Raw genomic sequence first — 15,919 nt, forward strand, 5'->3', positions numbered from 1 at the left:
ATTAGCATCAGACTCCAAACCACAAATCCAATAAGCCTAAGAACACCAACCACGATAAATGCCAAATGCAAACAAACAAAACAAAGAAACTACACCGCATGTCGTCTTCAGAAATTACAGAAAATTAAACATAAAGGAAAAATCCTGAAAGAAGCCAGAAGGGAAAAAACCCTTACCTATAGAGGAGCAAAGGTAAGAATTAACCTCTGACTCCTCCTCAGAAACCATTCAAGCAAGAAGAGAATGGAGTGAAATGTTTAGTGTTGAAAGGAAGACACAAAAACAAACCATCAGCCTAGAACTCTGTATCTTGTCAAATTATTTTTCAACAGTGAAGGAGAAAGACTTTCTCAAACAAACAAAAAGAAATTTGTTGTCTAGTAAACCTGCCTTGCCAGAAATGTTAAAATTTCTTTAGAAAAATAACACAGGTCAGAAACTTAGACCTACATAAAGAAAGGATGAACTTCAAAGAAGGGATAAGTGAAGATAAAATTAAAATTTTTATGCTTCTTCTTAATTGAGCTAACAGAGAACAGTGTTTGAAATAATAATAGCAACAATGTGTATTAGATTTTACACACACACAGGCTTTTGTATACTTACATAAAAGTGAAGAATGACAGCAGTCGTAGAAAGGGGGGAGGAAGGAATTAGGGTTATTTTGTTCATATAAGGTACCATACCGCCCATAAAATGGTAAGTGTTATTTGAGAATGGACTTGGATTAATTGTAAGTGTATATTGCAAGCTCTAGGGCAATCGTTTTTTAAAGAATTTTTTTTAAAAAGGATAACTGATACACTAAGAAAGGAAAAAAAAATAGAATCATAGCAAATGCTCAATTAAAACCACAAAAAGTAGGAAGGATGGAAGACAAAAATAGGAATAAAGAACAAGGTCAACAAATAGAAATAGTAACAAATATGGTAAATATTAATCCAGTTATACCAATAATCACTTTGAATGCCAATGGTCTAAATGAACCAATTAAAAGGGATTGTCAGACTGTATCAGAAAACACAACCCATCTACCTATATATTGTCTACAAGATACTCACCTTAAATTTAAGGATGTGTAGATGAAAAGTAAATGGATGGAGAAGATTCCATGCTAACACTAATGAAAAGAAAGCAGGAGTAGCTATTCTACTTTCAGACAGAGCAGTTTTAAAACTAAGGAAAGAGACCAGGGATAAAGAAGAGCATTATATGATGGTAAAGGGGTTAATGCTTTAAGAAGATGTAACAATTTTTAATGTGTCATGCCTAACAGTAGATAAACAAACAAACAAAAAACTAGTAGAACTGCAAGGAGAAATGTTTGAACACACTATCGCAGCTGGAAACTTCAACTCCCCTCTCTCAGATATAGACAGGACCAGCCGGCAGAAAGTCAGGACACAGCTGAACTCAACCACACCATTGATCAACTGGCTATAACTGACATCTCAGACTGCTGCACCCAACCACAGCAGAAGACACAATCTTCTCAAGCTCCTATGGAACATTTACCAGACAGACCACATTCTGGGCCATAAAACACACTTTAACAATTGTAAAACACCAGAAATCATACAAGGTTTCCCTCAGACCCCAGGGAATTAAACTAGAAAGCAGTAACAGAAAGACAATCAGAAAATCCCCAAATATGTGGAAATTAGACAACACAGTTCTAAGTAACACAGTATTCAGAGAAGTCTCAAGAGAAATTTTAAGGTATTTTGAACTAAAGAAAATGGAAACACAACTTATCAAAACTTCTGGGACACAGCAAAAGCAGTGCTTAGAGATAAATTTATAACATTGACTGTTTATTAGAAAAGAAGAAAGATCTAAAATTGATAATTTAAGTTTCCATCCTAGGAAACTAAAAAAAGAAGAGTAAATTAACTCCAAAGTAAGCAGAAGAAACATCTGTGCTTTTAACAATTACTTTCTCTTTCCTCCCAGGAGATTGAGAACATTAGTCTTCACTTTCCTCTCCTCTCTTGTATTAAATATCTCTGTTCCCTTTCTCCTCCTTCAAGGTCCATATTCCTCAACATCAGTGTCTCCAATCTTAGGAAGTTTTTAAAGATTATTTTTTACTATACTACATTTATAGTTGTCTGTTTTTACTATACTAGCCATTTGTAATTCATACTATAATTGCATTGCTAATTACTGTTTATAGGAAAATTAATGTTTCACCAACCACACTATAACCTCCATGAGAACATGGACATTTTACTTCTTTGTTTTCCCAGGAACAGCTAACACAGGGTCTTGAATTTAAGGCCCTCAATAAATACACGTTGCTTTAACATAAATAAATACATGAAACACCTCTATAATACTCTATCCTACTTCCTATCATCAATCCCCACAGAGAATATAGAAATGTCTGATACTTCTTTCAGGCGCACTATCTGGTTTTCATTTTGTCCTTATCATAAATATTGGTAAGCTCTTTTTTTTAAGTGACTAATTTAGTAAACAGTTACAGTTGAAAGACCTGAAAATTTTAATTTAGCCTTTGGCCTAATTCACTGGTTGAATCATCTTGGGGCAGTTATTTCTGTTACTGTTCTATTTTCTTACAGAAAAAGGTGGAAGATTGTCTGAGTAAGGATCTTTTGGACAGAATACAAGAACATAGAACATACATAAACATGGTGGACGGGTGAGTTAAAAAAAAAAGCCCATCTAGCCATTGTTAAACCCCTTAACTGGTGAACCGTTGTCCTATAAACTTATATATGTGGACACATGCAAGTATACCTTTTTGATAGTATGTTTTTCTTTTTCAAAATAGTAAAATAAGTATAATGGTGGGAGATGGACTATCATTAGAGTTGGAGGCTAGCCAGTCAGATCTGGAAGCAAAAGGAACTGAATCCAAGGAATTAAAAAAAAAAAAAAACTTCAAGGTTGACACTTAAACACAATTAAAGGGTATTGAGAAGGGCCTCAAATTTGTTGTCAATAGGTCTAAAACAAAGATATCAAAGAGAGATGGACTGAACAGAATCACTTGCCTTAAAAATTAGAGATTTACAAGAAGTTGCAAAGCTAGTACAGAGACAACCCAATATCCTCACCCCAAACAATAGTATGATATCAATACTAGGAAAAAGGCGTTGGTAAATGTGTGGGTGTCACTTTGTCTCATGTGGATTTGTGTAACTGCTACTACAAATACAGAACTATTCCATCACCACAAAGATCTACCTCTTGCTACCCTTTGTAGTCAGAGATTGCTTTTAAGAAAGATAACAGTAAATAAAGGATGAATTAAAAGCCTTGTCTGGGAGCACACCCAGGGAGGTGGGTGTGAAGAAAGTGGAAGAAGACTTAATTGTCAATAAGCCAAAATTTACAGTGTGTCAGGGAATCTTTGTTGGGGACCTCCCACATTTGCTGGTAGCTCCCATGAGAGGCAGAGCTCTTAAGCAGAAAGAGATTTTAATTTCCTGCTCCATTGCCCCCAGAACTCCTGCACAGTCTTCCTCATCTTCTACTCTGCATCTCCCCAACTCTGGCCCAGACACTTTTCTCTGGCCTCCTATTCACTAAGAGACAAGTTGCAATCCTCAAGCTCCTTAGTCCCTTAGTCAATGACATCGACTTGCCTAATCTAACAAGTACTACCACGTACCCCACAGTAACCAGACCCCACATTTCCCTGTAATGGAAGTATTCCCAATACTCAGCCCTCATCCACTGTGTCCTCTCCTCATGGCCTCACAGAACTCATTCCAGGTTTGCATCACAAGCTGCAGACAATTTACCATAAGATAACTCAATGGTACCCCAGAACTGGCCTGAACTCAACTCTGCATGCCAACAAAAAGTGTCCCCCACCATGCTCCCCATTGTTGTGACTAGAATCATCACCCACTCGGTAATTTAATAACTTTAAAAAATAAGTAATTTAAAGTAATTTTTTAAATGTAAGAGTTTAGAAGCCTCAGTAAGTCAATTCCCATGTCCTTCTCTCCAGTATCCAATAGACTAGATTGGGCTTTTGAGCACCGTTTGGCAGTTTCTTAGTTTTCTTTCCATTTCCCTCAGATCCTGATTATTTCTCAGATGAACCACTAAATCAAAGATTTAATCCCTCCTCCACAGTGCCACAGCACTCTTTGCCCCAAACCTCCAAATGAAACAAATCACTCCCCTAATGAGACACCTACTCCACTTCTAAGGGGACACTCCTTTTGGAATTTAAAGGACTTCACTCCCCAGATATAGCGTGTGCCCTACAGCTAACCTGCCTTTGCTTCTGCTGTGCCTTATCAGCCTGGAAGGCCCCAATCCCTTTTACCTGTTTAATAAAAACCTATGCATCCTTCAGGGCCACTTTCAAAGCCATCTTCTTAGTTGAGCTTTCTTTGATCTCTCAGATGGAATGAATCCTTCTTGGCATTCTCATGGCACTTCATTGTAACAATTATTTAAGTCTGCCTAGAAATATGGTTTGTGCACATTTCTAACACTGTGGCCAGTGGCCACCTTAATCATTTTTGATATTGCAAAATACTAAAGAGTTTTAAACTAGCATTTGAATTCCAGTCCCTTTACTGACTGTATGATATTGCATCAATCAGCCTTTCAGCCTTTCTTCATCAGTAAAATGGGAATATAATGTCTGTCCAAAAGGGTTGCTGTAAGAACTAATATAATGTGGACAAAATGCCAAGCACAACGTCCTCTCACAGTTATTAGCTCAATTCACCACTCTGTATCAATCCTAATATCTAAGGTGAAGCTTTATGAACATCGGGCTGTTAAAACGTTTCTTGGATAAAATGGATAATATCGATGGGAGAAAAGTCTATTAAAAGAGCCCAAGGGATTATAACTAGAGCCACAAACTGGCTGAAAACTGACATCGCTTAGAAAGTATTTTCAGAGAGAGAGGAAAAAAAGGAAGTAGACTGATCAACAAGGATTTCTGTCAGGGGAGGAGGGCAGTGTGTGTGTGTGTGTGTGTGTGTGTAACTTGCTAATGAACATGAATAGTAGTAAGACAATCAACTTCACCTTAGAGACATTTGTTCAAATTGCACTCACATTTTCAAATGTTCTTCCATCTTTCTATTTTGTCAAAAATGCTGAAAAGTGGGGACACTCCAGCTCAACTCTATTCATCCATTTCAGATTATATGCAACAGGAGCAAATACTTTTCACAAATGCTTTTCTCCATCACAAGGATAATTGGTTCACAGGCTTTGCTTTCCTTTTCCAGCAACTCAGGGTTTTGATCTAGCGCCCGCTCAACTGTGCCCTCTAGTGGAGTTGGTAAAAAGAACTATGGGATTGTTGAAACTCCAGTGTTAAAGTATCTTTGTGCTGTAAAAATTTCCCCAATCTCCCAGACTAAGTATCAGTGAGCTTACAAAAGAGGGTTGGGAAAATGCTTAAAAACATGTGTAACAGGAGACAGACCTGCTAGCTACCATGCAGTCTTGCTTATTTTCCTCTAAAAAATAAGATCGGTGTCCCCAGCAACAAGTAGGAGAAAAGACATTGAGCCAAGAGTTTAATTTCCCCACAAATCTGAGAGAACCCTACTGTTCAATCATCTTACAAAGAAATAAATTATGTGTGATAAATTTTTTAACAGCAGAGCTATTGTATGGTAATAATATCATAGATGAGAATTATAGGTTTGCATCTTTACAGAGCTTAATTGGATTAACAGTGGAAAACTAGAAAAGTAATTTCTTTGAAGCAACTATTCCTTTAAAGCAACAAGAACATTTAGGAGAAATTGCTTAAATTGCATTTTAGGCAAGCAACAAATATGTATAGAGAAGCTTGGAGAAAAGGTTACATAATTTTGATTCCTTTAGAGTATCCATATGATGCAAGCCTCGGATGTACTGCTTCCCTGGCTGACACCTGAACTGCAACCCTAAGACACTCTGAGCCAGAACTACTCAGCGAAGCTTCTCCTGGGTTTCCGATTCACAGAACTGTGATGTAATGAACACTGTTTTGCTGCATTTATCTTTTGAGTAATTTGTTACACAGCAATAGACAACTAATATAGTCTGAATCATTTAACCTGCCACTACTAGAATCTATTAAATGTCTGTGTTCCTTTAATCATAGTATTAGCTACTGTCTTCCTTGCACAGATGAGAAACCAAAGTGTGGCAGGCACTCAGCTAGCTATCAAAAAGCCACACACAATCTGTTTTTCCCCGTTGCATTCCTCTAGCATAGCGGATCAAGAGCTAAAACATTTCCCTTCCCAGATCTCTTTGCACTTGGTTGTGGCCATCTGATAGTACTGACTAATGAGATATATGTAAAAGTGTGTTGGGAAAGGACTTTTCTTGCTAAACAAAGGACAAAGCTTCATGAGAAGCTTTCAGCCTTTTTTCCTGCCTGGAAAACAAAATTAGCAGTCATCTTGCTTTCAACCTCACAGTAGCAATGAGGTTGAATAACACACTCTAACAGTGTAGAAAAGAAAAACAGGAGGGGCCGAGATCCATAGCGATTTCCTTGTGCAGATGCCCCTTCCTGGTCTGCTACCTTCAGAGTTCCTTTTACTTGAAACTAATAAACCTTTTCCTTACACACCATCTGAATAAAAACAGAAACCAACTGGAAGTAAATGTTGATGCAAGCACGACCAGGTATCCTGTAGACACAGGTGGGTCGCAGACGTGTTGGGGAGTCAGAAATGGTGTCCTACTCCTTCACTTCATTGTCAGTTTTCCATTTCTTCACCTCCAGAAGCCACACCTTGACTTCTGCAGCTACCAGTTCATCAAAGCTATACTCATCAAAGATAAGTTAGTCCAAAATATGAGTTCTTTTGTAGCTTGTATGTCATTTAATGTCTCCACAGCACTTAATGTTTATTAGTTTCTCTTAAAATATCCTTCCTTCTAGGATTTCACATTTTTTTCCTTCCTCCCGATTGGCCTCTTTTCTCCTTTTCAATCTGGTCCTATCATCTTGCAGATGATAATTCATTCTTCACATGTGTACCAAAAACCCCATTGTATTGATTTTTTTTTTTAAACAAGAGGCCTTTTAACCTCTGCGATGCAGGAGAACTGGGTTGGATCCCTGGGTTGGGAAGATTCTCTGGAGAAGGGAATGGCAACCCACTCCAGCATTCTTGCCTGGAGAATCCCATGGATGGAGGAGCCTGGTGGGCTACACTCCACGGCGTCACAAAGAGTTGGACACGATGTTTATTTTTCCACCTCTTTGTAAAATACACACACACATACAAGTGTATTATGTACATTTTAGTTCTTGATGCTTTTTTATGGTTTCTAGTATGTATGACAAATGTAGCTGTTGCCTTAAAATGTACTATATAAACAGATCATGAGACAAAAGCCCTGCTGATCTCAGGAGCCACTATAAAGTGAAAGAACCTTTCTAACTGCCTCCATTTGAATGTTATGGCTTCTGACTGACTGAACTCTCAGGATGATTTCTGTGGTGCCTCTATCTCTATCCCATTCTCCCCTACCATATGTCTAAACATTTATCATTTACCTCAAGCCCCCAAATACACTAGACCTGTTCAATACCAACTCTTATTCTGCTCCTATGCATTGATGAGAGGTAATCTGATCAGACTCCTCTTTGCTCTAGACTTTTTCCTTTCTCTTGTCCTTTTTCCTTCCCCTTGAGCTTTTATTTGTGTTCTTGACCCCTTCTCTAGCCCGATCTTGGGCTCAGCTGCATCACTTCTGGTATGGCTGCATCTTACATTGATTTAACTCACACAAAGGCTATATAATGTCCGATGATGCCTTCTCATTGTGTTGCATCAGTTGAAGTCACTTTCATTCTGCTGCTGGTTGAGCACTGCAATCTAGGATGGTAAACACAGTTCTTCCCCAGTTAATATACCTTACTATTAAGAGCCTGAAGTGCCACGAATAGAGAAGTGATCATGCTGCCGTTCAGCTCACCCCTGAGGACCTAAGTAGTACTTGGTATCATCCAGCCAGATCAAGTTAAAGGAAAGAATTATGTGCTGTACATGGGGCTGAGGCAGTCACAAGTCTAGTGATGACTCCCACTAACCATCAAGTGTCGGGCATAACCACCAGTGAATATCTCTGTGTTTTGATTCTAGTGGTTAATACTGTATTTTATTTGTTGTTGTTAACATGACCTCAACTACAAGCCAACAACAGGAATTTGACAGCAGTTACAATCCTGGAGTTGTTACAGAAACCCTTGGGCCACATCTCCTCTAACACTATTGTAACCTCCAAGCCTTTGGTGGTTTCAGTCAGCATCTAAGTCACAGAAATCAATAAATATCAAAATACATAAAACAGAAAAAAGGTTTGTGAACACAAATGGATTCCTAGCTGATAACTAACAGGTGAGCTACAGGATGGAGGTGAAGGGGCAAGGACTGTCAATTCAAACAAGGTACAGCTCAATCAATGTCACAAACCTCCGTCCATAGTTCATCAGGCACTCTGTCTATCATATCTGGTCCCTTAAATCTATTTCTCATTTCCACTGTATAATCATAAGGGATTTGATTTAGGTCATACCTGAATGGTCTAGTGGTTTCCCCCACTTTCAATTTAAGTCTGAATTTGGCAATAAGGAGTTCACCATCTGAGCCACAGTCAGCTCCCAGTCTTGTTTTTGCTGACTATATAGAGCTTCTCCATCTTTGGCTGCAAAGAATATAATCAACCTGATTTTGGTGTTGACCATCTGGTGATGTTCATGTGTAGAGTCTTCTCTTGTGTTGTTGGAAGAGGGTGTTTGCTATGACCAGTGTGTTCTCTTGGCAAAGTTCTATTAGTCTTTGCCCTGCTTCATTCTGTACTCCAAGGCCAAATTTGCCTGTTACTCCAGGTGTTTCTTGACTTCCTACTTTTGCATTCCAGTCCCCTATAATGAAAAGGACATCTTTTTTGGGTGTTAGTTCTAAAAGGTCTTGTAGGTCTTCATAGAACCATTCAGCTTCTTCAGCGTTACTGGTTGGGTCGCAGACTTGGATTACCGTGACATTGAATGGTTTGCTTTGGAAATGAACAGAAATCATTCTATTGTTTTTGAGATTGCATCCAAGTACTGCATTTTGGACTCTTTTGTTGACTATGATGGATACTCCATTTCTTCTAAGGGATTCCGGCCCACAGTAGTTGATAAAATGGTCATCTGAGTTAAATTCACCCATTCTAGTCCATCTTAGTTTGCTGAATCCTAGAATGTTGACGTTCACTCTTGTCATCTCCTGTTTGACCACTTCCAATTTGCCTTGATTCATGGACCTGACATTCCAGGTTCCTATGCAATATTGCTCTGTACAGCATCGGACCTTGCTTCTATCACCAGTCACATCCACAACTGGGTGTTGTTTTTGCCTTGGTTCCATCCCTTCATTCTTTTTGGAGTTATTTCTCCACTGATCTCCAGTAGCATATTGGGCACCTACTGACCTGGGAAGTTCATCTTTCAGTGTCCCATCTTTTTGCCTTTTCATACTGTTCATGGGGTTCTCAAGGCAAGAATACTGAAGTGGTTTGCCATTCCCTTCTCCAGTGGACCACAAAATGCAAAAAAGCAAAATGGCTGTCTGAGGAAGCCTTACAAATAGCTGTGAAAAGAAGAGAAGCCAAAAGCAAAGGAAAAAGGAAAGATATACCCATTTGAATGCAGAGTTCCAAAGAATAGCAAGGAGAGATAAGAAAGCCTTCCTCAGTGATCAATGCAAAGAAATAGAGGAAAACAAAAGAACAGGAAAGACTGAGATCTCTTCAAGAAAATTAGAGATACCAAGGGAACATTTCATGCAAAGATGGGCTCGATAAAGGACAGAAATGGTATGGACCTAACAGATGCAGAAGATATTAAGAAGAGGTGGCAAGAATACACAGAATAATTATACAAAACAGATCTTCATGACCCAGATAATCACGATGGTGTGATCACTCACCTACAGCCAGACATCCTGGAATGTGAAGTCAAGTGGGCCTTAGAAAGCATCACTATGAACAAAGCTAGTGGAGGTGACGGAATTCCAGGTGAACTATTTCAAATCCTAAAAGATGATGCTGTGAAGGTGCTGCACTCAATATGCCAGCAAATTTGGAAAACTCAGCAGTGGCCACAGGACTGGAAAAGGTCAGTTTTCATTCCAGTCCCAAAGAAAGGCAATGCCAAAGAATGCTCAGACTACCGCACAATTGCACTCATCTCACATGCTAGCAAAGTAATGCTCAAAATTCTCCAAGCTAGGCTTCAGCAATATGTGAACCATGAACTTCCAGATGTTATAGCTGGATTTAGAGAAGGCAGAGGAACCAGAGATCAAATTGCCAGCATCTGCTGGATCATCAAAAAAGCAAGAGAGCTCCAGAAAAAACATCTATTTCTGCTTTATTGACTATGCCAAAGCCTTTGACTGTGTGGATCACAATAAACTCTGGAAAATTCTGAAGGAGATGGGAATACCAGACCACCTGACCTGCCTCTTGAGAAACCTGTATGCAGGTCAGGAAGCAACAGTTAGAACTGGACATGGAACAACAGACTGGTTGCATATAGGGAAAGGAGTACGTCAAGGCTGTATATTGTCACCCTGCTTATTTATCTTATATGAAGAGTACATCATGAGAAATGCTGTGCTGGATGAAGCACAAGCTGGAATCAAGACTGCCAAGAGAAATATCAATCACCTCAGATATGCAGATGACACCACCCTTATGGCAGAAGGAGAAGAACTAAAAAGCCTCTTGATGAAAGTGAAAGAGGAGAGTGAAAAAGTTAGCTGAAAACTCAATATTCAGAAAACTAAGATCATGACATCTGGTCCCATCATTTCATGGCAAATAGTCTGGGAAACAGTGGAAACAGAGACTTTATTTTTGGGGGCTCCAAAATGACTGCAGATGGTGACTGCAGCCATGAAATTAAAAGATGTTTTCTCCTTGGAAGAAAAGCTATGACCAACCTAGAAAGCATATTAAAAAGCAGAGATATTACTTTGCCAACAAAGGTCTGTCTAGCCAAAGCTATGGTTTTTTCCAGTAGTCATGTAGGCATGTAAGTAGGCATGTGAGAGCTGGACTATAAATAAAGTTGAGCGCCGAAGAATTGATGCTTTTGAACTGTGGTGTTGGAGAAGACTCTTGAGAGTCCCTTGGACTGCTGGGAGATCAAACCAGTTCTTCCTAAAGAAATCAGTCCTGAGTACTCATTGGAAGGACTGATGTTGAAGCTGAAACTCCAATCCTTTGGCTACTTGAGGATAAGAGCTGACTCATTTGAAAAGACCCTGATGCTGGGAAAGATTGAGGGCTGGAGGAGAAGGGGATGACAGAGGATGAGATGGTTGGATGGCATCACAGACTCAAGGAGATGAGTTTGAGTAAACTCCGGGAGATAGTGATGGACAGGGAGGCCTGACATGTTGCCGTCAATGGGGTTGCAAAGAGACGGACATGACTGAGCGACTAAACTGAACTAAAGCACTTTAGATACCTAAAGTCTAGTTGGGAATTATCAGGGAGCAACAGGGACCACAGCAGTGTTCTTCAGATCAGCACATCCATTTGCTTCTCCAAAAATCTATTTCCTCTCCTTTCACCCATTTCCTGCTTCTAAAAACACTTACTGCACCTAGCAAATGTTTTATATTAGTTATGAGACAAAGAAGGAACAGGAACTAGCTCTGTAAATAAAAGGTTAATGGAAAAGCAAACCCTTTATATTAACTCCACCTTACAGCAACTATTAGTTATGTTATGCTTTGATCTTTTCATTTATGCTCACTCACATTTATTATTGTCAATATCTTTGAAAAAATAAAAACATGTAAGAATAAGCATGTTAAGGACCTTTCACAAACCAAGTGACAGTAGGTTTTTATTAACATATCTTACAATGTTGATTATTCCTAGTTTTGTAATTTCTGCTTAATTATAAAGATTGATTTAGCTTCTACAGTAATGTACTGTATTTAAATGATCATTCATACAAGATATCACACCAGGACATTTTCTTGAATAATATACACACATCACTCTACCTTGGACCTGTTATTTTTAAAAGTAGGTTTATAAATGGGACTTATAAAAGTTATGGGGGAAAAATTAAAGTTCTAGTTTAGCAGCATGCATGTATGTAATTCAAGTACAATTTTCAACCAAGTGCTTTTTAAAATTTTACTGGTGACTAATTCACCAATATCAAAATAAACACTATCAAATACCCAAATTTTAATGTTAAGGCTAATATTTTCACTTCACATCCATATGCACAACCATAAAACATTCCATTTTAAATATGCAGTAATCAAAGTCTGAATACATTATACCATGTATATATAGCATCAGAGTTTCAAACTGTAGAATTATCCAAGTTCATGAATCCTGTAACAGTATTTCCTAGAGATGTAAATTAGCATTTTGCTCTTCAATCACACTTACAAATGGTCTGGTATCCATAATGACCAATGCAAAAAATATGACAGGCTGAACTTATGATACAGTATTTTTAAAAGTAGCAATGTGTTGGAAAGGACAGCTACTTAATTAAACAGAATCATTCTAGTCTTTCAGAAAGTTATCTTAATATTTTGGAAATGTATATAAAAATAGCAAGCTATTTCCATGTGTTTTATTGTAGGTTCATAGGTAATCTTTTGATTTTTTGAACATATTTGAATATTTACTGTTCTATTTTAATGCAAGGCCATCATTTAAAGTCCATTTTTATATCCTGTAATATCATGTCATTCAACAATTTTTAGAACACAGATCTGTGATTTTATTTTACCGTTAGATGTTTTTTAGTTTATTTTTACACATAAAAATGTAATTTTATATAACAAGCCATGGAAGTCCAAAGTACCAGGAATTGCTTGATAGTACTATATATATTAAATAATCATCAAATTATTGAATCATTTGGAAGAAAAATTGTGGCAGCAATATATAACATGCTTTTCTGTAATCTTCCTTCTGTAAGTACAGAGTGGGTTTTAGCTCAATCATTTCCATTCTTACTGACTTAAAAATCCTACAAACATAAACTGCTTTTCCCAGCAGCCTCAAGCAAGAATGCAGGTGTACAGCTCACTCATGAGGATCACCACCATTGAGCCTTTTTTTTTCCCTTTTAGGAATCCAAGCAGAAATAACAATGATTACACTGCACAAATACAATACAGATGAATCTCTTGAGCTGAGAAGGAAAGTTCCAAAACTATGCTCCATTTGTGGGGAAGTCAGAGCTTTTTTCCAATCCAATCATTTAAACAAAAACTTGGTTGGTATTAAAAGGTGGGCATGCACAGAATCAAAATCTGCCATATGTATGTTCTTAAAACTTCTGATTTTATAATAAAATCTATTTGCTATTACCTCAAGTAATTTATCCAAGTGAAATGGCAAATTTTGATATTTAGGGACTCCCCAACCACACAAATGCCCCCCTAAATGTACTGTATTATATTAACAGCAGCTATCTACTTATTTTACAACTATTTCAATTATTTACCTGGGGAGAATATTTATGAAATTCCTGAGAATGAATTAAGTTTTCAGCAAAGCCTTAAACTTTTAACAGATTCCTCACAATAAGAAAAAATTGTAAAGTTCTACTATTAGACCAACTTTTACTATACAATATTTCACATAAATCATGTTTTACATTTTTTTCTAATTACATACAGCAAAAATCTCAAATCAACACAAGAATGGCAGAGGGAAAGGATGCATTATGTTTAGCAGATGCAAATTAAAACACACAGATATAAAGAAGCAGTAAAACTTTAAATAAATCACACCCACTCTAAATATCAATGAAAAGCAGATATGCACTGTTGGGAGAATCATTTTAAAATGATTTTGTCAACAAGTTGTGCTTCTTATCAATTGTGGACTTAAACAAAAAAAGGACCACTAAAGAATGGTTTAACTTGTTACTTGTTATGCTCTCCAGATATTAAAAAAAAAAAAAAAATTATTATACCATTAATGTGATTACCAAGCACCTAATTTTGGAAAGGCTTTATAATGTATGTTTTCTTTTTTTCCCTCAGCAAAAGCGTTAATCCCCCAAATTAAGTTAAAGCTTATTGTTGATAAATTCTTAATGAAAATGATATAATGCAATGCCAAGGTGGTGAGTCACAGCCCATTGTAATGTGGACCCCATCTTTTATTGATGTGATCAAAAGTATGAGAAATCCACTGTTGTTCAAGAACTTTGTATCTTTCTTTACAAATGTAGAGAGGCTTGCCTCGCCTAGAATGAAAAGAAAAAAAAAAAGCATTAAAATAATATAATACAATGAAGCTTTCACACACGTTTTAAAAACTCTATGGCAAAAATCTCTCCTAGGAAATTGGTTTATTTTATATTTCCTTAACATCATATGGGAAAATATCCCCCCAAATAGAAACAGCTCTAAATTAATGACTGCCAGAATTTCTTAAAATAAAGAATAATTATTATTATCAACACAATTACAAAGCCAGGAATGGCACATTATTCTTACTGGCCAAAGCTGAATAAAACAGGAGAATATATCCATGAACATCTAACCTAAGATCTCGGTCTTCCTCTCCATGAGCATCCAAATACACAGAACCCCAGAGGCAGAAGCGGTGGCCTCGAATGATGATAATCACTGATGCATTGATCAAAAGGAAAATCCCTGTTCCAGCACCACAGTTCTGAGAATGCTAAAAAATAAAAAAAATGTAAATGGACTTCACAAGAAAAGAAAATGAATAATGCCCTAATTGTCTTCTAAATAATACAGAAATATTTAAATTTTTAAAAATCAGATTTCATCTAAGTTAAATTTATAATCTCATTCTTAATCCTTTATTAACAATACATTGGAAGAATCTGGATAAGGATTATCTAGGAAATCAATTAAGAGCTAACCTAAATCTAATTCAGAAGCTAGTGTCTATAACAGCATATCTAACAGTTGTTCCACAGCATAACATCTAAACATATATTTCATTAAAGGGCAGGAGAGGGGGATAGGGAGAGGAACTGGAGCTGCACTTATGAAAGGTTTTACTCATAAAAAACCTTAAGTGGGTTTTTTGTTGTTGTTGTTTTGTTTTTACCCTTCTACTGGATGTAAAACAACAACAAAATCAAGATCCTTACATGTATCATGTATTTAACTCAAAGAATAGTTAAATCTGAAGTTGGTTTGACCATATTTTTGTATGTAATACACACTGCATTGTATGTAAAACAAACCACATTTCCATGTGATATGAGATTTGAGTTTCCATAAATTTTAGACTATTTACTCTTGCTTACCAATACACATTCACAGTAACTTTGTTGCTTGCAGCAAAGTCCTTTCAGGCATACAAAAGTACCACAAACAAGGCAAACGGCAGGGTCTTTAGGAACCTTGGTGCAGACACTGCAGGTTTTTCTGTGGTAGTACTGGAAAATGGTGTTATAATTTTCAGGCAACTGTAGGAGGTGTGGCAATTTCCATTTTGACTCTTGGATAAGCAATGCCTAAAACATTATTCAAAAATATTCATTAGTCCTATGTATTTAAGTTACTTATACAAAATATTTGTTTTTTAAAGGCTGTTTTCTTTTTTTTTTTTTTAAGAAATCTGTCTCCAAGAATGTGGCTTTTTTTTTTATTAACACTCTTGCCATTTCCATTTTACAAAAGACTAAAATAGTCCTTCAAGAATTACCATTCTCTATTTTAATATATTCTATTTTAATTTAAGTCCCTTTGTGGCACCAGTGGTAAAGAACCCATCTGCCAATGCAGGAGACATAAAGAGATGCGGGTTTGATCCCTGGGTCGGAAAGATCCCCTGGAGAAGAGAAGTGAATGGCTACCCACTCCAGTATTCTTGCCTGGAGAATCCCATGGACAGAGGAGCCTGGAGGGCTACAGTCCATGGGTCGCAAAGA

At 37.2% G+C, this 15,919-nt stretch overlaps 2 protein-coding genes across 2 annotated transcripts in view; both read right to left on the minus strand.

Annotated features, from left to right (window-relative positions):
• The window catches only part of MYO3B (myosin IIIB), a 559,309-nt gene extending 547,611 nt beyond the window's left edge, over positions 1-11,698 (minus strand). The window contains 1 exon segment of the mRNA XM_055572295.1: positions 1,062-11,698. The gene's annotated coding sequence lies outside the window, so the exon portion shown is untranslated.
• A 2,429-nt stretch (positions 11,699-14,127) lies between these two features.
• UBR3 (ubiquitin protein ligase E3 component n-recognin 3) overlaps positions 14,128-15,919 on the minus strand; it is a 197,628-nt gene continuing 195,836 nt past the window's right edge. Inside the window, exons 37-39 of the mRNA XM_055572294.1 lie at positions 15,293-15,502; positions 14,552-14,691; positions 14,128-14,251 (exon numbers count right to left, since the gene is read on the minus strand). Coding sequence (XP_055428269.1) covers positions 14,134-14,251; positions 14,552-14,691; positions 15,293-15,502 — 468 coding nt within the window. The 3' untranslated portion in view covers positions 14,128-14,133. The remainder of the gene's footprint in view (positions 14,252-14,551; positions 14,692-15,292; positions 15,503-15,919) is intronic.

Source organism: Bubalus kerabau, chromosome 3, assembly GCF_029407905.1.
Source record: "Bubalus kerabau isolate K-KA32 ecotype Philippines breed swamp buffalo chromosome 3, PCC_UOA_SB_1v2, whole genome shotgun sequence".
Taxonomy (NCBI): Eukaryota; Metazoa; Chordata; class Mammalia; order Artiodactyla; family Bovidae; genus Bubalus; species Bubalus kerabau.